Source organism: Symphalangus syndactylus, chromosome 2 (assembly GCF_028878055.3).
Source record: "Symphalangus syndactylus isolate Jambi chromosome 2, NHGRI_mSymSyn1-v2.1_pri, whole genome shotgun sequence".
NCBI lineage: Eukaryota > Metazoa > Chordata > Mammalia > Primates > Hylobatidae > Symphalangus > Symphalangus syndactylus.
Window position 1 is genome coordinate 50729328 of NC_072424.2, and position 27109 is coordinate 50756436.

Below are 27109 nucleotides of genomic sequence, written 5' to 3' on the forward strand. Positions count from 1 at the left end.
AAGTTCTACTTTGTGTCCTTGACTCCATGGTGAAAAATCATTTAGTACCACTATCATGACCCTTCTCCTCATTGAAAGTTTCTCCATTTTAAAAAGCCAGAAGAGAATATTCAACAAGGTGGGTATTATAAAACCTTAAATCAGATTCTGAGCTTATAATCAGGCTAATTGTACAGGTATATGGTTACTTCAAGAAGAAAGTCTGTGGGCATGCAGAGCAACAGATTCATAATGTAGATTTATAGTAATTATTTCTGTGAAATATTAGTTCACAAATGCAGAATTAAATCTAAGCACATATCCCCATAAGAACCCATCTCAATAATTTGTATTCTATAGACATTTTCTAGAAAGAGATTTTATGAAAAGAGGTATATAACGGAAACATTATTATTGAAGTTCTCATAGAAACTCTGCAATTAACTTTCAAATGACATGTATCCACAATGTTTTAAATTATATAAATAACATAATTTTTATGATTACTTAATACCTCAAATGTTGTGACCCACAATAAATAAAATATTTGAAAACTCCTTATGCAGACTCCCTTCTATAATTTAGGTCAGTATCTAAGTCAACAAGTTGTACCTTTAAAGCTGTCTAAGCATAAATTCTGATTTTGTAAAAGAAATTGGATAATTATAACAATATAATATTAGCCAAATATTTCCTAGAGTTGCATTTCTATTACAATATCTTAACAGTTGTTGCTTGAGAGAAACTCATTTTTGAGTGATAAATACTTTTACTCTCTAATGTGCTATGCCACAATATCTGTATATATTAAAACAGAACAAAAAATTCATAACATTGAGATCATAATTTTGACAAATACCTGTCTTGTTCTGATAAATACTGACTATCCACATCTCTGGCTCTATGTTCAACTGGACTTCGGGAGGCATCATGGTGTCTGGTTGGAGAACGTGACCTTCTTGTTGGATGAATTTCATCTAAACTCCTAAAATGATTACAAAATTCTTATATGTCAAATTGTATCATCTTCCCAAAACAGGCAGACAGACTAAAGTGAAGGAACTGGCAGTAATATGCAAATAAACACTGAAAAGTATTTGCATCATAATCAAAACCTATTTTATCAATGAATTGAGAGTATTTATTTTCTATGAGTTTTTGCCTGCGGCTGCATTTCTCCAACCTTCTTTCACACTTCTATAAAAATCGATTTTCATCGGCATAATTAATTACAATTTCAGGAGTGTATATCAGAGTAAAATGAAGTAGAGCACTACATTATATGTTTTAATTATGTTTCCAAGCATTTAAAGTGCTTCAAAGAGAAAATCCTAAATCTCTTCAAAGTCCATTCCGTCTCTTAATCTTTTTTTTTTTTTTTTTTTATTATACTTTAGGGTTTTAGGGTACATGTGCACAATGTGCAGGTTTGTTACATATGTATCCATGTGCCATGTTGATTTCCTGCACCCATTAACTCGTCATTTAGCACTAGGTGTATCTCCTTAATCTCATCCTCTTCGCCACTTCTCCCCACAATTCTGATTTGTTACAATTTTTTTCTAACAAGAAAGAAAACTAGCAAAGAGAATACAATAAAATTATTCTACAATAAAAAATAATACAATAAAATTATTCTACAATAAAAAAATTCTACAATTTTTTTCTAACAAGAAAGAAAACTAGCAAAGACAACACAATAAAATTATTCAAAATTATTCAAAAACTATTCCTGGGACATAAACAACTTCTACTCCCTGGGAAATTTCTTCAGATTAAACAACAGACTGCCACATAGGTTGGATAAAGAATAAAAAAACATTTTGCCTACAATTAATTCTGAAAAAAATAATTTGACCAAACTATTTTTTCATTTCAGTTAGTTTTGCAGCAATTTACACTGCATTATAATAAAAATGTACTGTCAGGGACACTGAGCCCATTTCAAAGCCTACCTCTGTAATGGCACATTTGGTAAACGTGAACGCGGCTTTCCCTGATCATTGCCGCGATGAGGAGATACTGAACGTGAGCGGTGATGAGTTGTTCTTTGCTGTTCTGGCACAGTTAATGTTGTAGATTTACTTTCTCTAGCACTAGACCTATAGCCTACTGGCAAAAGTACACACAGAAAAAATTTAGTCAGTATTCTTCTATAATGCAAACATTAACACAGAAATATAAAATTATTCTAAAGCAGCCATTGATCTATGAAGAATAAATGTCATGCCATCAGTATTAATAGCCTTATCTTCAAAAATATTAAGTATATACCTACACAGAGTGTAACACATACATGCATTGAAACAGGTTACAGTTTTGCTCAAAGGAACCATGGAGATACTAATACGAACATGACAGTTGATGCCTCAGACATTACGATGAGTTGGGGTACTGTTTCAATTCAAATAATGAATGAGTTTGTGACTTAGCAACACAAATGAAGTGCTTGACATGAAACTATAGTTAATATACAAGTCAATCCTTAGAAGTTTGGTGTCTCTTTAAATAAATTCTTCATTTCAATTTTTATTCTAGAGAATAAATTATTTTTGTTGGATTGCAGGTGGCCTCTTTAATAAGAAAAAATATATTATTCCAGTTTTAATTAACAAAGAAGAGTAGCAGATCTTCACCATTATACCGATTGTGAATTTTGCAAACCACAAAAAATACCGCAATTTTCAAATGTAGTATATGACTGAAGATGACTATCACAATAATTTAGAGAAAATGAACCCTTCTAAACAGCCAATCGCCAAATCTGCCTTACACATCTGAAACTACTCCATAATTATTTTAATTAGCATAATTAAGATACTATAGTTAACATACTGCAATTTAAAATAAATTATAACAGCCACTTTTTCCCTGAAGTAAAAAGGTTTATATTGTCTCTGATTTAGTTAAGATAAAACAATAATCTCAAAACCAAAATAAGAGTTTAGAGTTTAAAATTTTTTCACAAGGGTCACTGTTTTTTATTATCAGAAGGAAAATTAAAAAATTATGTGGCCAAAGTAAAAAAAAACTATATTTACAAATACATAAAACATACATAAACCATAAATACGTTAAATTTAACTGGGAAGCTAAAACTGCTGTTCATTTTTTACTTGACAACTCTCACATTATCTCAAAAATATGTTATGAAACATCATGATTAAAGGCAGGCTAATAGTCCCTAGCAGTTTATATATTGTGAATCCATGATCTTATGCTGAATTTTAAGGGACTTCAAACATTTCATTAAGTGTACTTTGACAACATTCAGACCAAAGAAATACAACCATTTTGTCACTCTGTAAAAACATATGTTTAATATTCATAAATGGTATAATTTATAATTTCAAATACTTTAATTTTTTATCTTATCAAAATATCAACTAAGCTATTGAGTTTTGTGTTAAAAGTCTGTTATTCAGATGTAATATTATATTGTAATTTTAAGACTAGAAATTATATTAAGGCTAGAAAGAGACCAACTAAGTTAACACGTAGTGAATACACTATTAATACATAGCTCACTGTAAAAAAAATTGGTCACTTTTTAAAGACAATTAATCCATAGTCTGAATTACTTAAACATTTTTAATTACTATTTGGTATCAATTATACAATAATTATGTAAGGCCAATATTGACTTATGAGCCCTATTTCGAGATTTAAGTGAGTATTCAAGGTATATAAATAGATTTTGTATAATTAATTATTACAGAGAATTCTGGCATCTTGCTGTAAAAGGTATATAATTGTTTCTTGGATTCTTTGTGTTTATATAGAAATTAATGCCCCTTTTATCCTTTTAAGAAGGGACTTTAAGGAAACAAGTGAAATCTTGAAACTTTTAACATATTAACAACTTTTAATGTAACTTAGAAAGTTCTGAATTCATAAAGTATACTGAAGGCAATGTGTACTATTTTGGTGACTCAAAGTCATTTTGAATATAACATATGCTATAATATTCAAAGTTTTAACATTTGACTCTATAGTGAATGATCTCAAATAAATATACATTTATAGTTCTTTGCATTTTACAAAGAAAAAGTTCTTTGCTTTTTACATTTATAGTTGCTTTTTACAAAAAATTTGATTTTCTTCACATTATGTTTAAGTTATTATTGACAACATGCACTCTATCTTCAGAACCATGACTGGGATTAAATTTTTTTTTTTTTTTTTTTCAGATGGAGTCTCACTCTGTCACCCAGGCTGGATGATCTTGGCTTACTGCAACCTCTGCCTCCTGTGTTCAAGTGATTCTCCTGCCTCAGCCTCCTGAATAGATGGGATTACAGGCATGTGCCACCAGGCCCGGCTAATTTTTGCATTTTTAGTAGAGATAGGGTTTCACCACATTGGCCAGGCTGGTCTCGAACTTGTGACCTTGTGATCTGCCCACCTTGGCCTCCCAAAGTGCTGGGATTACAGGCATGAGCCACCATGTCTGGCTGGGATGAAACTATTTTATGGTAATCTCAATGATTTAGTTGGCTCAGGGTTAGAGATTAGAGATTTTTTTTCTCATTTTCTGGTTGAAGTTGCTAGATTCCTCACCTCAGATGAGAGCATTCTGTATATGGTTATTTTTATTCTTCTTAACTAGCTAAAATTATTTACTTTAAATAACAATAAGGCTATAACTACAAAGTTAATAAAATGTGGCTCTGGCAGTCTCTACTGCTGAAAACCTGCTATATTTCCCTAACTGGAAAAAGATAGTAAACACATCAAATAAAAACAGAGAATTTCGTGTTCTAGAAAAGCCAAGGCATTAGGAAGTTTAAGTTTTGGCTGTAGTAGAACATTTTGTATAGAGCTTTTGAGCTTCTCTAGATAATATACAACCAGGAACTTCCTTGAGTACATTAAACATATATAGAAGACGACTTCCATATCTAAACAAATTTTTTCTTCATATTGGATGCTAGGAAATGTAGAAGCAAATTTGTAACCAACATCTAAAAGTACACAGAAATGCACTGTGCTAACTTATCACCTCACTTTATTTTAGCTTCTTGCCCTTATTTTACTGACTCGTCTTTCCTCTTCATTTAAAATGTATTGTATGTAACTATGTGACTAGTTATATTTGCCATACAGATACTACCACATACTCACAATGGATCAATGAAGACTATATCTGAAAATATTAATGAATTACATGATCTCCTTTAATTTATGAGGAGATCTTTGAAACATAAAATATTACTTATCGGTTTTATAAGTTACTAGTCATATTCTATTAAAGTTTGACTCATTACATTTTAACTGCTAAATAAAAATGAAAAATATTATTTGAAAAATACTGCTTTGTATGATAACAGAGATTATGCATGTTTGCAAACACTTTGAGGGACATGGTATATTTCAGTATGGAATAAAAGTATATTTAGAATTCAGTGCTCCTTGGTGGTACTCAAGCACTAATCCCGTCTCTAGTGGATTCCATAACTCACTTTGACTTCTCACAAGATGTTATCCATGTTGCTCTCTCAGAGAAAGAGGAAGAAACTCATCATTTGTGCAAGCATTTATTTAATTGGCCATTTATTTATTCATCATTTACTGCCCTGTCTCATAACTAAAAATATGAAATTTCAGGTCAATAAAATTTGGGAACCACTCACCGAGGTAAATTCTATTTAGATAAATTGGTAATGACAACATTAAGGCTGATTAATAGTTAAGATTCTTGTTAGAGGTGATGATTTTTCTACCATGTATAATCTAATTCCTATTTGAATATCCCAAATGAATTTAAATGTATAATCACTTTACTCTTTCAATTTCATGACAAACTAATTCGATGTTACATTTTGTGTGAACTTTTCTGTTGAGAATGTGTGTAATTATTATGGCCTTCTAAGAAATAAAAACAGAAAGCAAAAACGAAATTCTCTCCAGTATGATCTAAATCTCTCACTGATACACTGACATCAAAGGTTAATACATAAGTATATAGATTTTCACAGCACTAGATTTATTGTTTTAACAATATTTTCTACTTTCACACAGTGATTAAATACTACATTTTTGGCCAGGCATGGTGGCTCACAACTGTAATCCCAGCACTTTGTGAGGCTGAGGCAGGCGGATCACGAGGTCAAGAGAACAAGACCATCCTGGCCAATATGGTGAAATCCAGTCTCTACTAAAAATATAAAAATTAGCTGGATATGGTGGTGCACACCTGTAGTCCCAGCTACTTGGGAGGCTGAGGCAGGAGAATCGCTTGAACCTGGGAGGTGGAGGTTGCAGTGAGCCGAGATTGTGCCACTGTACTCCAGCCTAGTGACAGAGTGAGAATCCATCTCAAATAAATAAATAAATAAATACTATATTTTCTCTGAATTATAGGGAACAAATGAAACCTGATTTTAGAGAACTCTCCATAATTTTCTCCCAGTTTTAAAAAAGTTGTATGCATCTCTCCAAATTGTGAAGTTAGTATTGTAGAATCTACCAATTTGAGCAAAACCATTGCCCTCAAATTAAGTACACTCCCATCTCAGAAATTATGTAAATGAAGGGCATATATATCAATACTGTCTTTAAAAACTGCCTTTAAAATTCATATTTATACATTTTAAGACTGTCTCTTTCATTTCTTCTTATTTGCATATTTACTTCTCCTCTCGTTAGTAAATTTTTAAAAAGTATAGAATTAGTGCCTAGAAAGTAAGTCTTTACCACTTGATTTTACACACTTTTCTGACAAAAGTCAGATGAGAAACATTTAAACCCTACAACATCACAGAAGTTTTACTAACTTACACAATGATAAAGAGATGTTCACTTCAAATTAATACTTAATCTTTCTTAAACATATTATTGTTTTAAAACATATACACACATCCTAGGTATAATCAGTGGGAACACATCGCAAAAGCTTTAAAAGTTATAGCCATGCCACATGCAATTTTAAATCCTGCCATGCACCTTTCTCAGTATATTCCATGGAGGGCTACATTATTTTCAGAAATGGTGGAAGGAAAATCATAGAAATGCAAATATAAAACACAGAATAATGGAATTTTTATTTAATAACCCCATCTTTTCAAAATAAAATTCACATTTTCACTTATGCTCAGAGCATTGTGAAATAATGATTTGTTTCACCTAGTTAAACATGTTTCTATGGAAGAACCTCAATATGGGAATGCTAATTGGTAGAGACTAGTTCATTTAAAACTTTCTTAATAATTTGAAATGTAAGTCACCATGGAATAATATAATACTGATTTCTCTGTGCTATAAATCTTCAGTTTAGTATCCTAAAGAGGTCTGGAAGCTGACAGAGAAAACAAGCAAAGCAGCACAGTGAAGCAGGGCCATGCTCTTCACCCACGCACCTGGAGGAACTACGCCAATACCATCATCAACCTCATAATCTGAGATGTCACTATCACTGATTCGCTGAGATCCTGCACGACAGTAAGGCAAAGAGATACTTCTGTGTCTGGTTGGTTTATGAAATGTAAAGGACACTGTCAAACTTTTTTTAAAAAGTGAATTGCATTATTACTGAAAACTTATGAAGACTAATACAGTAAACACTGAGCTAATTTTAAAAGAAATGTTTGTTCTCTAAGGATAACATTTTATCAGTATTTTTTTCCTCATTACACCAAAGACATATAGAAACAAGGGGACTTCACAGAATAAGATTTTCAAATTAATTCTTTAATTAAAATATTATACTAAAAGCCTGTAGCACAGTATATACAGTACATTGTTTTCTACACAATTAAGTGCTTTCTTCTGCAGTTCAGAGAGAATAGGGCTGAGTGGAAAGGTTCAGAGACATTTCTTGGCTGGAGCTCTATTTAGCCTATATTAATGAAAAAACATCAGGGCCCTTTATAAAATATTTATGTTTAGCTCCCCAAATTAGTCATTATACTTCATTAAACATTAACTTTGAGGAAATTACTGATCAGGGAAGCATCAACATGAAATATTTAATTATGTGAGAAAAATAATTTAGTTCCAGATTACCAAAATGAGGCTTCTTTCAGTTGTTAACTTAGAAATGTAGTTATGACTCAAAAATTACTCAATAAGTACAGAAAAAAATAGCTTTTCCCAATCACTAGATGAATAGCAATAAAGATACTTTCTAATCTTTTAAACAATATTTCTTATGAATAACTATTAAAATATCTATGAACTGGCTGGGCATGGTGGCTCACGCCTGTAATCCCAGCACTTTGGGAGGCCAAGCCGGACGGATCACGAGGTCAGGAGTTCAAGACCAGGCTGGCCAAAACGGTGAAACCCCGTCTCTACTAAATATACAAAAATAAATTAGCTGGGCGTGGTGGCACGCTTCTGTAATCCTAGCTACTCCAGTGGCTGAGGCAGGAGAATTCCTTAACCCGGGTGGTGGAGGTTGCAGTGAGCTGAGATCACGCCAACGCACTCCAGCCTGGGCAACAGAGTGAGATTCTCTCTTGGGCGGGGAGGGGGGCGGAATCTATGAACTATAAAGTTATTAAGATCTCACAGGTAGCAACCCACCAATGATGACAGAAATTATTCCATCAGTCAATAATCAACAGCTCAATTGGCCCTGTGAAAGAATTTTAATTCAGAGGTTTTTGGTTTGCAGCTCTGCAATTACTCTGCTATGCTATCTACATTATTTTCATTGTGAAAATGTAGAAGTAGTTTTGCCAAGTTTCTTCATAAAGATGAACAATTTTCCAATATTTTGATCTCTAATAAAACATTTGAAAAAAAATCTTGAATTATTAATCACTAATTAGATCATTACAGCATAATTACTTTGTGGCAACTAAAAGGACCTTAACCTACTTTGTAGCTTTTTGCTAGAGCTTTCTCCATGAATATGTCGCCTTGGCATGAAAGGTGATGGCTGAGGCAGAGGTAGTGAAGACTCATCATGTGTCTGAAGTTTATACCAATGCGGTTCATCATCTAAAAGCGCTGTCTCCAATTCTATGAGGATCTGAGAGGGTAATTCTCAAATTAAATCAAGTACCTTTATCAAAACATAATGTAATAGCAATCACAATAAATATCACAAAACTTTATTAACTATTTGACTTGAGTTTTTAAAATATACATCACCTCTCCAAGAAATTCACTTTCTTCTTCTTGAACTCTTGGTTGGTCCCACACAGTTATTTCTAACATTCGTTCTCTAAAATCTCTACGATGTACATGCGAATAGACAAAAGTTTGATTCCATTTTGGTTCTAGTATTTTCTTTACTGTTTTTGTCCTCCTTTTACTTTTATCACTGAAAAATAAGTATGTTTTGTAAATGAAAAAGCAAGTATATGCTGCCATCTACTGTAGTTACATGTAAAACTGCCACTGATATTTATATTATTTTAACTTATAACTCATTGAAAGTCTATAAAAAGATAATAGAGTTTAATAATATTCTAACTTCAATTACAATATAAGCAGTAGTTATAATTATAGGGACACATACAAAGGTACATTCTAAATGATGTGTCGCTATCAAAGACTGATATCTATAAACAAGGTAATAGATTTTTTTAATTGACAGATTATTTTCAAATATTTCCAACACAATTCCCAACATTTGAGGGACTTCTTTTTTCAGAGATAATGTACTTTCATCTCCTCAGAAAGAATTATCTATTATATTTTTAAAAAACATCTCAAAAGAGAAAATTCTACCTTTTCTATTAGTACAGATTTTAAGACTTTTTTTTCTAAAATGATTCACTACCTTCTATCTGGAAGAAAATACATTTTTACATAGGGATTTCGAGGACGCCCATCTACTCTAGCAGGTAGATCTGTTGCTTGCAGGACATTTACAATCAGCTGGTGCCCCACTTTATCATACCACAACTTCACCTAGGAGCAATGAGGAAAGGAATTATTTGTAAAAATCATGAGGCATTACAATTTTACATAAAACAAAATTAAAGTTAAATTTAAATGAGGAAATTTTGAATTACAATATAATGCAATTACAGATATTTCTAAAAACATACCGATTCGAAAGCATAAACACACAGAACTTTACTTTTCTCTGAGTACTTTAAACATAACTTACAACTGGCAGGCCTTCAGTGTTACTGTATACTCTCACATATCATTTTATAAAATAAAACTAATAATAATTTTTCCAAAAAACTAAGGGAAGAGGGAGATATAAAATCATTATTCTTGTTCTTAAATGTTAAAAATAAGAGTTTGAAGATTATATGTGTCTAAATTATTATAGCATGACTAAATGCTTTCTCTGGTGTCACAGGTAGTTAAAATTAAAAAAAAATAAGAATTTGGATATTAGGAATAAGAAATATAAGGAATTAGAAGAGATCATAAAACATATTTACTGTGGGCCTATTTTATACATGCACCGTTAAGTATTTCCTGGTATTTTTTCTCATTTTTTTTTTTATTTTTTAGAGACATGGTCTCACTCTGTCACAGGCTGGAATACAGTGGCATGATCATAGCTCACTGCAGCCTCAAACTCCTGGAACCAGCAATCCTCCCAGTTCAGCCTCCCAAGTAGCTGGAACTACAGGTGTACCTCATCATGTCTGGCCAGTTTTTAAAATTTTTTGTGGAATCGGGGGTCTTGCTATGTTGCCAGGCTGGTCTTGAACTCTTTAGTCTCTCCAAGTGCTGGGATTAAAGGTGTGAGCCACTGCACCAAGCCCTCATTTAATTTTTAGAATTAAACTATTACAGGTTATTTTTCATGAGAGAAGGAGGAAAAAACTAAAGATACTACACACAAATGACATCTTCAAACTACAAGAAGGCCAAATGATATTTCTATTAACCAAGATTTCATGAGAGTAGACCAAAGAATAATGGAGAAGTAATATACTAAAATCCTATTGTCAAAATCACAAGAATTGGAATTTTATCAGTCATTACAGTATCTGCCCTGGCAGTGGTGATGACGCTTTAACAATGTTAACTTTAATTTTTTTCCTTTAATCTAGAAGTTACTTTTCATTTTATGTTTAAATAAGCATATGCTGTTAATAGGTATATGTTAGAACATATTTGAGAGTCATTATAAGAAAATAAACTAATTTAACATAGGATTAGCTTTTCACGGTAAGGAACAGATTAAGAATTCAAACCTGGATCTGTGTAAATCCATTTCTCTGATTCTCAATTGATACCTAAGATGTGATTTTCACAGAACCAGAATGGATTTCCATCCTCTTTTAAAATATGTGGAGAATATGAGAGATTTACACATACACTGAAGAAAAAGATGGCTGGGCAGATAAACCCAAAGGGTATTACAAAGATATTCAATACACTAAAAATAAAAGTTAAAACCATAAACGCCCTTGAGCAATAAGCTTACATGTATCTTCTCTGTCTCATTAAAATCAAGAGAAAACCACAAAGGCAGACCACAGAAATCCACAAATTATCAGAGGAGCAAAAGGTCATAATTTGTGTAACAACTTGAAACAAATAGTTTGAAGTCCTTAAATTATAATATCAACATCACATTTTCCATCATAATCTACAAATATATGGCTCTTCATCATACTTAACCCTAGTTTCTTCACTCCAGGTTTCCCCATATCACATAATAAGGCAATAGTGAGAAAATGGTAGCTTTTTCAGAGAGCTTTCAATGGCAACGAAGAGTTTTGCCAAATGCCTTAGGAAGTTAAAAAGAATATTCCAAATTTAGGCTCTTCAGGTTCTAGGCTGATAAGGTTGTTACATAAATGGGGCATGAACTCCTAATATTGTGTGTAAACAATTATTTACCTTAGAAACTTTTACATAGCACACCAAAAATATGAATTCTTTATTTACTTATGTTACCATTCATCAATTAATGTTCAGAGTATCTGGCACACTGCAAGCACTCAGTAATTATTTCTGAATAAATATGTGAATAAAGGAATAATAAAAAATGCATGAAAAACTAATGAAGTAGATTATGGTGTTAAATGACTATGTATTTATTGCAGGCTTCAAGGAAAGGCGAACATATTTAAAGACAGACTCAGACAGTGTATGCAAATACTAACAGCCTCCAACATGTACAAAAAATACATACAGAAAGTTGCCCTGGTAAGACTTGTGGGGCATCTTTTAGAGCTCCAGGACTTGTTGGAGAAATAACAGAAATGGAAGGCCTTTCCATCTTCTGAGATTCAAAGGAACTTGAACCTAAAACAAGAAAAAAAAGTAAGTAATATTTGTAAGTGTAGGAAATATTTTTAATAAAATGTTAAATGCATCCTTTATTTGTATAAAACCATAATTACTACCACTGATAACAGAACCCACTTTTAACGGGATAGATTGTCTTTAGTTGTCTATTTAAAAAATATTAAGAATGTTATAACGAAGTATTGTGCTTATTTCAATTGGAAAGAATTGATCTACATTTCTGGAGTGCACGGTATTGCACAGGCTCTTGTATGACTTCACATATGGGTAAAGGTCTGCTTCAGAGATAAGGAAGATAGTGCCTGAATTATCTTGGCTAATGGATCATCTATTATAAACTGTCCTTACTGAGAAAATAAAATGAATGCATACATAATAAAATTTATAAGCCACATCTAAACCAAGATTTTGTCATTGTTTCAAAATCAGATATACCATCTTTCAAAATCAGATATACCATCTATCTTAGGTTTTTTGTTTTTTTTTTTTTTTTTTTTTTTTTTTGAGACGGAGTTTCGCTCTTGTTGCCCAGGCTGGAGTGCAATGGCACAATCTCGGCTCACTGCACCCTCCACCTCCCAGGTTCAAGCAATTCTTCTGCCTCAGCCTCCTGAGTAGTTGGGATTACAGGCATGCACCACCATGTCCCGCTAATTTTGTATTTTTAGTAGAGATGGGGTTTCTCCATGTTGAGGCTGGTCTCGAACTCCTGACCTCAGGTGATCTGCCCGCCTCAGCCTCCCCATCTATCTTAGTTTTGATCTTATAAATGAGTATCTTGAACCTCTGAAAGTGCTGCTTCAAGTAATTCACCACTAGTGATTTGTTTCAACTTCACATGGAGGCGGCTGGGTCTCCTCTCGGCCACTTGGTGAAGTTCTTCACTGTTCAAGTATACCCTGACACATAGAGCAATATAGAGTGTTTATAGAAGGCTATTGATCCAGCAAGTATAACCTTGAACTCACCACCATTCAAACTTAGCCAATGCTTCACTGAGAAATACTGTTTATGAAGCATTGCCTGAGTATGTGCAATCCACACATTTTTTTCTATAACTACAAATTAATTCTCATGTCATCCTTTTGTGCCCTCCAAAACTTTTGCAATAAAAAACAGCTATATAAAATTGTTACTATGTGTCTTCTCTCAGGTATATTTAAAATACATTTTCCTTAAGTCTCAGAACAGGAACACTGTTATTTCTAATAATGCTTGTTTGTAATATTATGGCAATCAGTGTATTTTTTAATCATATCAATAATATAAATTATGCAATTAGTCCCACTTCCCTCTTTGTATTGGTCACCAGAAAGCTCAAAGCCAAAACTGGGTCAACCTCTAGCAGAACATGATGGTATGCATTTTATATGATAACCTAGTGTCTGTTTCCTTGTTTATGCTACTTTCATATTTTCTTTTCCCTTCTAATCACTATCACTGGTTTTCCCCTAAATCACCTTTTATTTTCTATTTCTTTAACCTGGGTTCTGTAAGAACACCTGGGGAATCAAGCCCAAGTATTAACTTAATTCCCACCCATTGCAAAGTAAATATTTGGGTCATTTCTGCATTATCATTGAAAACTTAATTGCCTATATTTTATTGCACACAATATCATCTTCTGTCATACAGAAATGACTTTAATTCCCATATAGATAATTCTTTCAACCCTCTGGTTTCACAATCCCTTGACCTATTATGTTTACTGAAGTTTACTCCACCCATTCACTTACAAAATCAATCCACACACTTTGTTATTCAGTAATACAATTATTTGTTAAAGTGCCTAACTAGTTTCTTCACTAGGCTGCTCTTGAGACTGAGCTGCTTAGCAATCAAACTGAATAATCCAGTATCACAATAAATGTTTATGTAAATAGAACTATTCCTGATATATTAAGCTCTGTAAGGGTCCTGACTGTTATGATAGTGAAGAGTATTCCCAGTAAAGACTTTTTTTTTTTAATCACATAAAGAAGTAGAGAAAGAAAAATCTTGAAGTAGAACTTCTTTGGATTTCCAGTTATTGCCATCGTTGCCAACATCTAGTACCAATGGAGACATCTTTAGTATAGTAATCCCAATTCATTATATCAAATAACTAAAGAAAATTAGAAATCTTTACTTTCAATTAGTTCAATACTTTTATAATAACAAAGAAATCTTATACTCACTGGACTCCAGCGGAGGGTGAGAGCTCTCAGGAATCCGGGGAATGTCACTAAAAGAAACAGGATATGGTGAAAATCCCATTAGTTAAATGACCCTGCCTGAGGCAATCACAGCCCATTATACGTGATGTGAAAAATCCTGCTGGGTCTTTACAGGTGTGGAAATGAACAGGAGTTACTATTAAGGCAACTACTAATGTGCATGAATGTCAAACACCACACAAAAAAAAACTGCAATAAAAAAGTTTTTACATATTTAAGAGCAAAACACTTTAACATGACAACAATCAGACTAATATTGTGGTTAAAATCACCACAATATTTTTACTACCAAAACAGCAGGTTTTGGAAATAAAAAATGTTAAAGGTAATACTTTCCTTCAATTCTAGGAAATCAAAATGACACAAATTTTACAAATCAGTAATATGCTTTAAAAACACATCTGAAAGAGTTTACTGAGTGAAAGGGATGGGAACATCTCAATAATAAAATGATGTGGTGAATATCATGGGCAAAGTTAAATGAAAAGGATGAGTTGCTTTGGAAAGTAAAAATGGTTCAAGCTTGCAACAAAAAAGCCAAATTATTTTATATATGTGAATATATAATATATATACACATATATACCCTTTATAGAGATTTATATCTCTATACTGAAGTTAGCTAAATATATGGCTATTTACTATATGGTTAGAAAGTGACTTGTGAGACCACCCATTCCTGCCACACTGACAAATTACTCTGATGAAATATATGTACTATAATCTCAACTTAATCCATTACCCATTATGACCTTAAGAACCCTAGATCACCTTGGTTTAGGTATTATACTGCATAGGACTATTTTACTTCTCCTTTTCCAAAGATGTTTTAATATCAATTTAAGAAGATTAACAATATGCAAATATTAACATGACATATTAAAGCAGACTGGAGTTAGCTAGTCCCAACAAAATTATAAGCATATTTTTTAAGAATTTCTAACCACCTACCTTATGAGCTAACTTCACTTTTTCTTTTCAATTTTGGGGGGAATGAAAACAAAAAGAGTTTTCCGTGTTTGATTGTTCTCTGCAGTTGTCATTTTGACTATTTTGTGCAAAGTAATTCTCATAATCAACTATAATTTATACTTCTTAAAAATGACAATCTGGCCTATGCTGTGTATTTTATACATTTTATTATGTATTTCTGTATGACTATACATTTATATAAAATCATTCGAATGAATTAAGAGACTAATTTACAATACCTAAAACACAGAAGAAACTATATATTCTGCTACTTTCTTCTAAATTAATGCAAGCAAATAAAAGTAAATTGTCAAAAAATCCAGCAACAATCAATTTTTAGATAGTATGACTTCTTAAAAAATCAAATTATAAAATCAGAATTTGAAGTTCTAAAGCCAGGTACAAACTTTGGAATTTACATGCCTGTGAAAAAAGAATGGTGGCAAAGTTGTTGAAAATATGTTAAAGTGACTTTTAGTTAAAATTTATTTATGTTAATTGCTTCAGCAATATTTTCAGGCATAAATTTCCACTGGATGTTTACATATCCAGTGGAATTCCTTATTAGTTCTATTTACCAGTTAGGTAGTAGAGCAGTTTTAATAACAATTAAAAGCATAAAGGTCAAGGATATTGTATTTGCTGGGTTCACAAAAAAAGTCAATACCTCGAGATGGCTGATGCCTCTTAGTGTGTACTGATCAATGTGCTTGTAAGTTATATTTACAATGATTCCTGAAATCACTATGCCACTACATTATGAATAAATATATTCTTTTTCCTTTAATTATAGTTGCTAAACAGAACTACATTAAATATTATTATTAAAACATAGCTTTCCAGCCTGGGTAACAGAGGAAGACCATGTATTTTAAAAAAAAAAAAAAGTAGCTAAAATTATTTTTCTAGGATTCCAATAATGTATTCACTAGAAAGTTGATACCACCTTTGATTCTGATTCAATTATAATCTTTGTATTCCATGTCCTTTGAATTCTATAATCTTTAAATTATAATTTTTGTATTCCATGTTTCTTTCAATTCTATAATCTATAATAGTTTAGAATTTGGCTGTGCAGATGATTACTTCTTAATTAACTTTCATAAAAAGTAAAAATAATGTTATTCCAGTCTACTTTAATTGTCTGTTACTTTTTTAAGTCACCATGAATCAATTCTGCTTTAGCTGTTTACTTTTAAACCACTATATATTTGAAAGTATTTGGCAAGTGCACAATGCTTGATTCTAAACTTTAGCTTTCATACTTTTGATTCATTTTCCAATTTACTTACCTCTTTTCCAGCCTTATATTTACCTCAGCACTAGAACATATGTCATGTAAAACTAGCATAAATTTTAGTATTGTTATTTTAAAAGTCTACATGGAAATGTACAACTTTTGCAAATGTCTTCAGTGTTCACTCTTAATAATAACCAGTTAAAATTGGTTAAAAGCTTGCCTTTATTTTATAGTTTTATATATTAATATTATTTGATATATGATCATACATTTTCATTCTTTAAGAATTATAATTATATCTTCTTGTATGTTTTGCATTGACATATATTCATGAGACCAATAAAAATTAAAGGTTAGCATTTTTTCAACATAAAAAGCCTTGAAATAATGGCCGTATTAAATTTTGGAGAATAGGGAAAAAAAGAATCATTTCCAAGAACACATTCAAACATTAAGCCAAGTATAATAAAATAATTCAAAATGCCTTTAAAAATTATAGACTGGCAAAATGAATATTTATTTTGGACCATGTGGGTTTGCCAGAAAAAGGTAACGATATGGGGAAATCTATATACATACATAGAAAATATCCCACCGGCTATAGGTAATTAAATTGTACTGAAAATTGAGGTTTTAAAAATATCATTATGACCAATTAAAATGTTAAAATATTTAACACTTCTTGCTTGATTTTAAATAAAAGTTGAAATTACTCATGGTTAAAGAGACAGAAAAAATATTCTATTCTTTAGTAGAATAATAAAAAGTTCATGTAGACATACGAAATCATTAATATTTTAAATATCACAAGAAGAGGAGTTTGTTAGTGCCTCTCTTAAAGGAAATACTACTTATTAAATTAGAATTACTTAAATATATCTGCCATTAAAAGAAAATATTTTACTTTATATTTCACTTGCAAAAAGGACATATTGATATTTTTTATATTACAATTGTTAAAGTGTGGAGCTTCTAAAATGTAGTGAACTCAGTATTCCAGTTAAAAAATTAAGAAATTTTTAATAATCTAAAAATGTATGCCCATAATTGATGCAAAAACTATCCATGTTAACATGTACTGTATGAATGTATAAAATTCTTTTTAAAACCCTACTAATACATGTAATTTACTAAACTTAAGAAGTAAGTTTTTTTAGCCTTACCCAATAGGCCTTGAAACAATAATTTCAACTTGAGGTTCTGATTTTGATTCTAAAATAATGTTGTAAACTTCTTCATTTGTAGCTCCCGGCAGGGGTTTACCATTCCATTCTAGAACTTCATCCCCTTGAATTTAAAAAAAAGGGTATTTTTTTACCTTATATATTCTGTTTATTTTTCGTATCTTTTCTCTTTTTTAACAAAGAAATGCAAAACATATACAAATAGTTTAATTGTCTAGGCTCTGCTTTCAAAAGCAAATTGATTGCCATATAATGTCAGCTAAATGGTTCTTCTACACACTTTTTCTTTTCTTTTCTTTGTTTTTCTTTTTTTCCCCCAGAATATTACTGGTGACTGGAAACAGTACAATACAAAACTACCTTTATCTTTTGAGATATACCAAAAATCATATAAAAATAATCTCATGCTATGGGATGGAATTAGCACAGCCTATTTGGAAACATTAAAAAATAATAATTAGCAGCATGCCCTCCATATAATAAATGTAGGCGGCTCTATTTTTGAAAGATTCTTATTAAACTGTGCATAAATCCTGTTTTATTTTTGGAAGAAAGAGCAATTAATATTTGTTAGCATGAATATCCCAATTACAAGTCATGCTTTGGTGTCTTCACCAGATGCACAACAGAATAAAAATGCATGAAAAGATTTGAATTCACACCCATCAGTTAACGCAGGTAGCTATGGCAAAATTACAAAGCAAGCAGATGTAAAACTGTTGCATGACAGTTAACCCACTTCCAGATGTTCAAAACACATAGGTACTATACATAATCTATATTGTGAACATTAAAGTACAAGTAGAAAACACTTTAAAATAACAAAACATTAATACAGTACGTAGTAGTTTGTTAAATATTCTAAGATTAATCAAGGGGAGTTAAAAGATGTTGCATTAAAAAAATACAGGCTAACAACTTACAGTTGTTATTTTAACTAGGGTTTTCACACCATAGGTCATGTGAAAAAAAGTATTTATTTTCATAAATATTTAAGAAGTTGTAGGTACCAAATGGTTCTCTGCCTTAGACCCTTCAATTCAAAATGGTAGTCTCAGCTGAAATATTCCAACCTCAATGATGCACTGAGGTGTCTTAATTTGTTGATGCTCATGCTTATTTTGTTGTTCTCAATGTCTAGAACATTTTATGAGCAAAGTAAATTTGTGTTGAAATACTGGATCAATATCATCAGTATACATTTTATAGCCAAGTATAAGCATAAAATCTTTTCAACATGTAGCTACAATTTTTTAAATAAAAGTAGGAAAATTGCTTTGCTAGTATTACTTTAAAGTAATTATTTTTTCCAGTTGTTTGCTCACTGAAGAGTAAAAAGTAAATATGCAAAAAGTACATGATGCTGCTTTGGTTTGGTGAAATACTATGGTAATCACCAATTTTCTTTTTTTTGAGGTGGAGTTTCACTCTTGTTGCCCAGGCTGGAGTACAGTGGCGTGATCTCGGCTCACTACACCCTCCACCTCCCAGATTCAAGCGATCCTCCTGCCTCAGCCTCCTGAGTAGCTAGGATTACAAGCATGCACCACCACGCCCAGCTAATTTTTGTATTTTTAGTAGAGATGGGGTTTCACCATGTTGGCCAGGCTGACCAGGTCTCCTGAACTCCTGAACTCAGGTGATGCACCCGCCTCAGCCTCCCAAAGTGCTGGGATTACAGGTGTGGGTCACCGTGCCCGGCCACCAATTCTAATAGACTGCCTTAAGCTGTTACCTAGAAAAGCTTTTCAAATAGGCAATGAATATACTTCAGTGTAAAAAAAAAAAAGAAAAATAATAATTACAAATTTATAATATATTAAGAGTGCTTTCAAAATTTTTTGACCAAGAAAAGAAACAAAGTTGACATCATGATCCTGTACACATATAATATGAACATGTATATATGTATGTGTGTGTATATATATATTCATATTATATGAGTACATACATATATATATATACACTAAAAACCATTTATAAAACAATACTTACCCTGATTTTTCTATCCTATTATGTTCTACCTCAATTTTTTAAAGTGGTAGATGCAAATGATTAAATTGATTTTACAACCCAATAATGAGTTGCAACGAGCAGTTTGCAAAAGCACTGCATTTTAAAACTCTCCTTTTTATAAGCAGCAACCTGGACGCATAACTTTTAATATCAAATTAAGTTAATACATATGCTTATTTATTTACAGATTAATAATTCCTAAACCATAATGCTTTTTTTTTACATTATTTATGTATGGATAATCAAGCAGGGATGTAGACAATGAGGGTACAAAGATGAAAATGACATTTTATCTGTCTTTAAATTTGGTCATGAAGAAATGATAAAGAAACATCTCTAATAAAATATTTTATATGCAACAATAGAAGTTCATTTGAGGACCAGAAATAGAGCCAAGTGGTGCCAGGGACATAGTAATCAGTTATTGTTCCAGGTGAGATATTAGGAACCACTTTAGAATTAAGGCAACTTCAGATGAATTGTGAAGGATGGAAAGGCCTTCGACAGGAGGAGTAGATAACTAAGTAGACAAGAGTCATTGACCACATCTTCTAGGTGGGAAACAGCCTGACAGGAACTTACAGGTGGACCAACATCCTGGACAGCTGAAAGTGTTAGTAGAGGACAAGGCTACAGAGCTTTGACTTGAACAAATGATAACTAGGAAACACCGAAGGGTCTTCATAATAAAGAGAGTGTCAGTGTCATTTTTGTGTTTTAGAAGGTTAAATGAAGTAGCAGTACAGTGCACAGACTTAAAGGGGGGCAGGACTGGAAAAAGATATTACAAGATTAAAGCAAGATTGCAAATATTAAATAAAAGTCATATTGATTGCACCATAGTTTTATAGGCTAAGGATGTTTATATGCAAATAATTCTATTTGCATAAATGCAAATATTTAGTCAGTTCCTAAATTATAATGTAAATCAAATAGGATATATGATTGAGTCTGCAAAATCACTTTACCTTCTTCAAATACATAAATTGCTTAGAATGAAAAGTACACTTGTCTGTTTTATAGTTCTTTAAGTTGAGCTTTTAACATTTCAGATTTAAGTTTCTCAGGCTCTTGGCTCATAAGGGTATTAAATGAAATGAGTCATTAACACATATTTTATATAGAACACCCCTCTTCTTTTACTTCTTAAGTAACTTCCTATTAAAACATAATAATGTGTTTATAATGTGTATATAATGTTTATAATGTGGTCTGCAAACTCAGGTTTCTGTAGTTAAAGTTATCTTACATTAGCCAACAAGGGATTCTCAGAGTTTCTGAGGCTTATTTTTGAGTCATTAGACAAACGCACACTCAGTTTATTAACAAAGTCAACCCTGATTATTTTCCTACTGAATCATAACTGGTCCTTCATAAGAAATAACAGTGTAACATATCTCTATACATATTCAAAGTTGTATAGCAAATGGAGAAAAATCTGATTAGAATTTTCTTCCTATACACCTGCACAGCAAGTCCTTGTCAAATTAAAAAAAAAAATGAAAATGATTTTGAACTGATATCCTGGTAAACAAATACACTGAAAAGTCTTTAAGAGTCCCAGAATATTTTGCCAACGTTTTCAAGAATCACAAACTTAAGGTTTAAAAGTTAAGAATATCACCTGGAAATGTACTCTTAGTGTTATGGGTTATTAATCTTTAATTCTACAGCTCAGCCAACCCTCTTTCCTTTATAGTTGTCTGGCAAATACATAAACAGCCATCTAACCAAAAGATTTCTACTAAGCTCTGCAGTCAAGTCAACCGGAAGAAATATTTTAATGTGATTTTAACAAAAATGAAAAACAATTTACCAAAAATAGATTTTAAAATGTGTTACTATTTAATATATGATATATTTACATATATTAAATAATTTCATTGTGTCATGTTCAGTTATAGGGTAACAAAAATAAATTTCTAAATACCAAGAGGTAGCACATCTACATGAGTCACTTTTAAATTTACTAATATTTTATTATACAATCTGTATAAGAACTGTGATTATGATTATGCTTTATAAAAAACACTGCTCCTGAATAAGTGTTTTAGGACCACTCTGAAAAAAATTTGGTAATTACTGTAGCTTAAAATATAAACTAAATAACCAAATAGTGATATAAATTTTTTTCTCAAAGATAAATTGTTTTAGATTTCAAATTTTGTAGCAATATTATGACGTCATCTATAAAGATGAGTAATTCTTCTATATTTTACATCTATTTATTTTTATAAAAAGAAGATTCCTACCCTTACTCTCCAGATTGCTGCTGATGTAGAGTTACTTATTATTGCAATTGGTAAATATTTATATCAGTCTTTATTCATACATTAAAATTTAGTGACTTAATTGATATATACATACATACATGTATGTATGTATGTATGTATGTATGTATAAAACTAACCCCAAATTGAAAACCACCAATTCATGTTCATGCATGGAGAACACACTGTTTAAATATTAAAAAAAGAAACTTTACCTGCTCTTAGGTGTCCAACTACATCTGCTAGGCTACCCTTCTTTACTTTGGTGATGAAAGCACCAAGTCGTCCTAAGTCAGTCATTTTTCCTCCAACAACCTGGATAATTACAAATTTATAAGTTTCCAAGACTCATACTAAAACATAAGCTTATTAGTTTGAGGAATTAATCTTACATTCTTTTATGATGTACTTGTAATTGCATGTAGAAACATTAATGAAGTGAAACACTTTTTTTTTTTTTTTTTTTGAGATGGGATCTTGATCTGTCACCCAGGATGGAGTGCAGTGGCATGATCACAGCTCACTGAAGCCTCGACCTCCCAGGCTCAAGTGATCCTTTTAACTTCGGCCTACCAAGTAGCCTAGACCACAGGCATACACCACCACGCCTAGCTAATTTTTAAAATTATTTGTAGAGACAAGGTCTTGCTATGTTGCCCAGACTGATCTTGAACTCGCGGGCTCAAGAGGTCCTCCTGCCTCAGCCTCCCAAAGTGTTGAGATTACAGGTGTGAGCCACCAGCACTTCACCTACATTTTTGATTAAAGTAGCTGGGAGCACAGTTTTGAAAACAAAACATCTCATATTTGAGATGACTATATGTCCTAAGGAAGTTTGTGTACTGATTTCTTTCTTTTCATGTACTGATTTCTTTCTTTCTCTTTTCTTTCTTTCCTTTCCTCCCTCCCTTCCTTCCTTTTTTTCTCTTTCTTTCTTTTTTTCTTTTTGAGACAAGGCCTCACTCTGTCACCCACAGAGGAGTGCGTTGAAGTGATCATAGATGGCTGCAGCCGTGAACTCCCAGGCTCAAGTGTTGCTCCCACCTCAGGCTCCCAAATAGCTGGGACTACAGGCATGTGCAGGCACTACAGTCAGCTAATTTTTTAATTTTAATTTTGTAGAGAAGGGGTCTCGCTATGTTGACCAGGCTGATCCCTAACTCCTGGGCTCAAGCGACCCTCTCACCTTTGCCTTCCAAAGTGTTGAGATTAAAGGCATGAGCCACTGCACCCAGGCTGTACTGATTTCTTAAAAGGAAGCTTGTCCAACCCGCTGTCAGTGGGCCACAAGTGGCCCAGGATGGCTTTGAATGCGGCCCAATAGAAATTTGTAAACTTCCTTAAAACATTATGCTTTTGTTTGTTTGTTTTTGTTTTTTTTAGCTCATCAGTTATTGTTAGTGTTGATGTACTTTATGTGTGACCCAAGACAATTTTTCTTCTTCCAATGTTGCTCAGTGAAGCTAAAAGATTAAATAGCCCTTTCTTAAAGTGACCTAACAATAAAAGGGCACCATAAATAATGCATATACATAGAAGACAAGTGCCAGGTCGTCCCTACCTAGTATCAAACAGCAAGTGTTTGACACTGTTTACATTAAAGTTCATTTTTCTTTATCACCCAAATTCATGTGTACCATTTGAATTATTATTTCTACATGAAGATAATATCCCATTGTCAAGATCAGATCTTGATCTCTTTTGTATATGTGTGGTAAAATGTAGGTCTATGACTATAAAGACTGAAGATTCAAGCCAAGAAAATGACACCTTTGGGAAGCAATTTACCATTGTGCAAAGCTTAACAGCCTAAATGCATCTCTGCAGCTGACCATCTCATCTGAAACATGTATCTATGCCTATAAGACTATCAAAGTCTGAGTTTTATTATAGAATATTTTAAAATCTATGATTAAGAATGCAGGGGCTCAAATATATATAATTTAAAATGAAGAGAATATCACCAAAAGTTGAGGTTCATCCACAATTCTTAGTGGCATACCCATTAGTGGAGGTAATCAGAATTATTTCATAGCAGGAGTAATTAATGGTAATCATCAGTAAGACAGCACTATTAAGTACATTAATTTTTAAAAAATTCTTACAAAACTACTGTAATTAGAAAGTGATCCTTTTAATGATGTTTATGTTGCTGATTAAGTTACAATAAAAGTCCACATTATCTATGCTACTTTCCATTTAAATCTTTTTAATGCAAAAAATCATCCTGAACTTTATAGTCAGAAGAAAATACATTAGTTTTGCTAAATTTTATTCAATTTTCCTAACACATCTATATGCTATATCAACAAAATTATATAAAATATTTAAATGACTTTAAAAACCATTGCCAGAAACTCTGATGAATACAGATCATACTGTAATTCACCCTTTAAGAAACATTTTAAACCAGCATACTTACTTTCAGACCCAGCAATGCACCTGATTCTTTGGGCATGGTTGTTCTCTTGTTAAGAATAACACGTCCAATTAATCGGTCCCCCTCTTTAGATGGTTGCCACGTTACAGGATGCTGTTAAAACATGAATGAGTTTAAAAAGTAATATATACAGAATGGAATGCATTCAGCTATAAAAAGAATGAAGTCTTGTCATTAGAGGTAACATGGATAGAACTGCAGAACATTATGTTAAGTGAAAAAAGCCAGGAACGTGTTAGTTCCCGCATGAAAGCTAAACACTGCATGTTCTCACTCACATGTGGAAGCTAAAAAAATGTTGATGTCATAGTAGTACAAAGTAAAATAGAGGATAACAGAGGCTGGGAAGGTAGGGAGAAGGGAAGGGTAGGGAGAGATTTGTTAAAGAATATACAATTACAGCTATATAGGAGGAATAAGTTCTGGTGTTCTATAGCACTACAGGATGACTATAGTTAATAATATATAGTTTCCAAAAGCTAGAAGGAGGACATTGAATGTTCCCAATACAAAGAAATGATAAATGTTTGAGATGATGGATATGCTAATTACCCTGATCTGATCACTACACATTATAGGTACTGACACATCACTATGTACTGCATAAATATGTACAATTATTATGTGTCAATTAAAAAACAAAACAGAATAGTAACAACTGGCAGAGTAACTTAGAAATCATTACTGAAAAATATTTTCATTTATAATATCAACCTAAAAATATTTTAAAATCCTAAGGAATTGATAAATAAACTGGGCATATCCAGACAAAAATATTATTCAGTGGTAAAAACAAACAAACAAAAAAGCATTATCAAGCCACAAAAAGACAGGGAAGAACCTTAAATGCATATTGCTAAGTGAAATAAGCAAATCTGAACAGGCTATAAATTGTATGATTCCAACCACGTGACATTCTGGAAAAGGAAAAACTATACAATCAGTGGCTGTCAGGGACTCAGTGGGGAAGAAAGGAGAGAGGGATGAATAAGTGGTGCCAGGGATTTTTAGAGCAGCGAAACTATTCTGTGTGATACTGTAATGGTGGACACATGACATTATAAATGTGTTAAAACCCACAGAATGTACAACATGAAGAATGCACCCTAATGTACACTATGGACTTTAGTCACTAATAATAACACATCAATATTGGCTCATCAGTTGTAACAAATGGACCACTCTAATGCAAGATGTTAATAACAAGGTAAACAGGTGGAAAGGGGTGGAGTAAGGAAGTGTATGGGAATTCTGTACCCTCTCCTCAATTTTTCTGTAAACTTAAAACTGCTCGAAAAAGGCCTATTAAATTTTTAAAAAGTACACAACTTGCTTTCTTTCCTATAGACACAAGTTATTGGTTGTAGCATGATGCAATTTCCTCAGTTAAAAGACACTCTAGAGGAAATTATTTCAGTGGACTCCATCCTTGGCTTATAACAATTTTCATTTAGAACTATATTTCATTTGCAGCAGAAATTTATACTAAAAGTTTCTTAAAGTGGTTGGCAAATAAGTATACATTTTTAAATGTTCTAAAATGGAATCAATTGAAATTTAAAAATATATCTGCTTACATAAAAAAACTGATTCTGTATGTTGACTTGTTAATATCAATATCCATAACCAAACATCTCAATCTTACTTATAGTCATTACTTAATAATCTTTTTTACTTAATTAAAAATTTGTTATAATTATTCAGTAATAACTGCTTTTTTCTTCAAAATTGTACTATCTTAAATGAAATCAATATTTGCCCTTACCAAATGAATAATAGAGCAGATATCACATATCAGACAAAGGACAATTAACGAGCACACATATTCCCTAAACTCCAAACACACTTTCCAGAAAACTTACCGAACTAATAGGTGATGTCTCCCGGCTGTGCCACGTGGCAGGATCCAACCAGTAATAATCCAAATCACCTGTGCAATACAAAAAGAATGAAAAGTGTAATGGTATTAAAGAGAAGAGTGTATCACTTTAAGCTTTACTTCTTCAATCTATAAAGTAATGGGTTTTAATATCATAGGCTTGAGCGTGTACATCGCAGAATGATGCACACCTGTGTTGCAAAGGTTGCGATTTGAATCACTGGAATGAATGTATACTACAAGTGCACTTCATACAATGAATGACTACCTTTTTCTCTCATAAATCAGTCTGGAAACACATAAATGTACAGAAAAAAAAAAAAAAAAAAAACAAGGTTAATCTGCCCCTCCTAGCCTTAAAGGACTGTCCATACCCAGCCACAACCTGCTATCTAGTGATGCTAGCTAAAACTTTATTCACTGAAATGAGGTAACTACTAAAATATAGTGTCTCTATACTTTCTGAACTATATAATGTCTTTCAAAATTATTATCTGATCTTTATCTTCTCTCATCAACTAAAAAACATAACATACATTTTTTAGGACATAGTGATGAGTAAATAAATACGAAAAATAACTTTTTCCAAAAGACTGGCTACAAATGACAGAGTACTCATAAGTTCTAACTTTGTAAATATGTGTTTATGAACCTTTATTTTTGATCTTTCGGCTTAACAATATAATGCCAAAGAAGGCATCTGAGGAAAACTGAAAAAACTTCAATGGAAAGT

The 27109-nt window shown here is 32.1% G+C and overlaps 1 protein-coding gene across 50 annotated transcripts in view; it reads right to left on the minus strand.

Moving 5' to 3' along the window:
- The window catches only part of RIMS1 (regulating synaptic membrane exocytosis 1), a 531588-nt gene that overhangs the window by 149561 nt on the left and 354918 nt on the right, over positions 1-27109 (minus strand). For 25 of the 50 annotated variants that reach the window (XM_055256418.2, XM_055256460.2, XM_063630354.1 and 22 more), the window contains 12 exons: positions 26360-26427; positions 24480-24590; positions 22273-22372; positions 17751-17874; positions 14337-14383; positions 12044-12156; positions 9713-9843; positions 9079-9250; positions 8803-8956; positions 7338-7409; positions 1935-2091; positions 839-964 (listed from right to left, as the gene is read on the minus strand). In XM_055256418.2, the coding sequence (XP_055112393.1) occupies positions 839-964; positions 1935-2091; positions 7338-7409; positions 8803-8956; positions 9079-9250; positions 9713-9843; positions 12044-12156; positions 14337-14383; positions 17751-17874; positions 22273-22372; positions 24480-24590; positions 26360-26427 (1375 nt within the window). The remainder of the gene's footprint in view (positions 1-838; positions 965-1934; positions 2092-7337; positions 7410-8802; positions 8957-9078; positions 9251-9712; positions 9844-12043; positions 12157-14336; positions 14384-17750; positions 17875-22272; positions 22373-24479; positions 24591-26359; positions 26428-27109) is intronic. The other 25 variants (XM_063630499.1, XM_055256462.2, XM_063630378.1 and 22 more) reach the window with 2 other exon arrangements.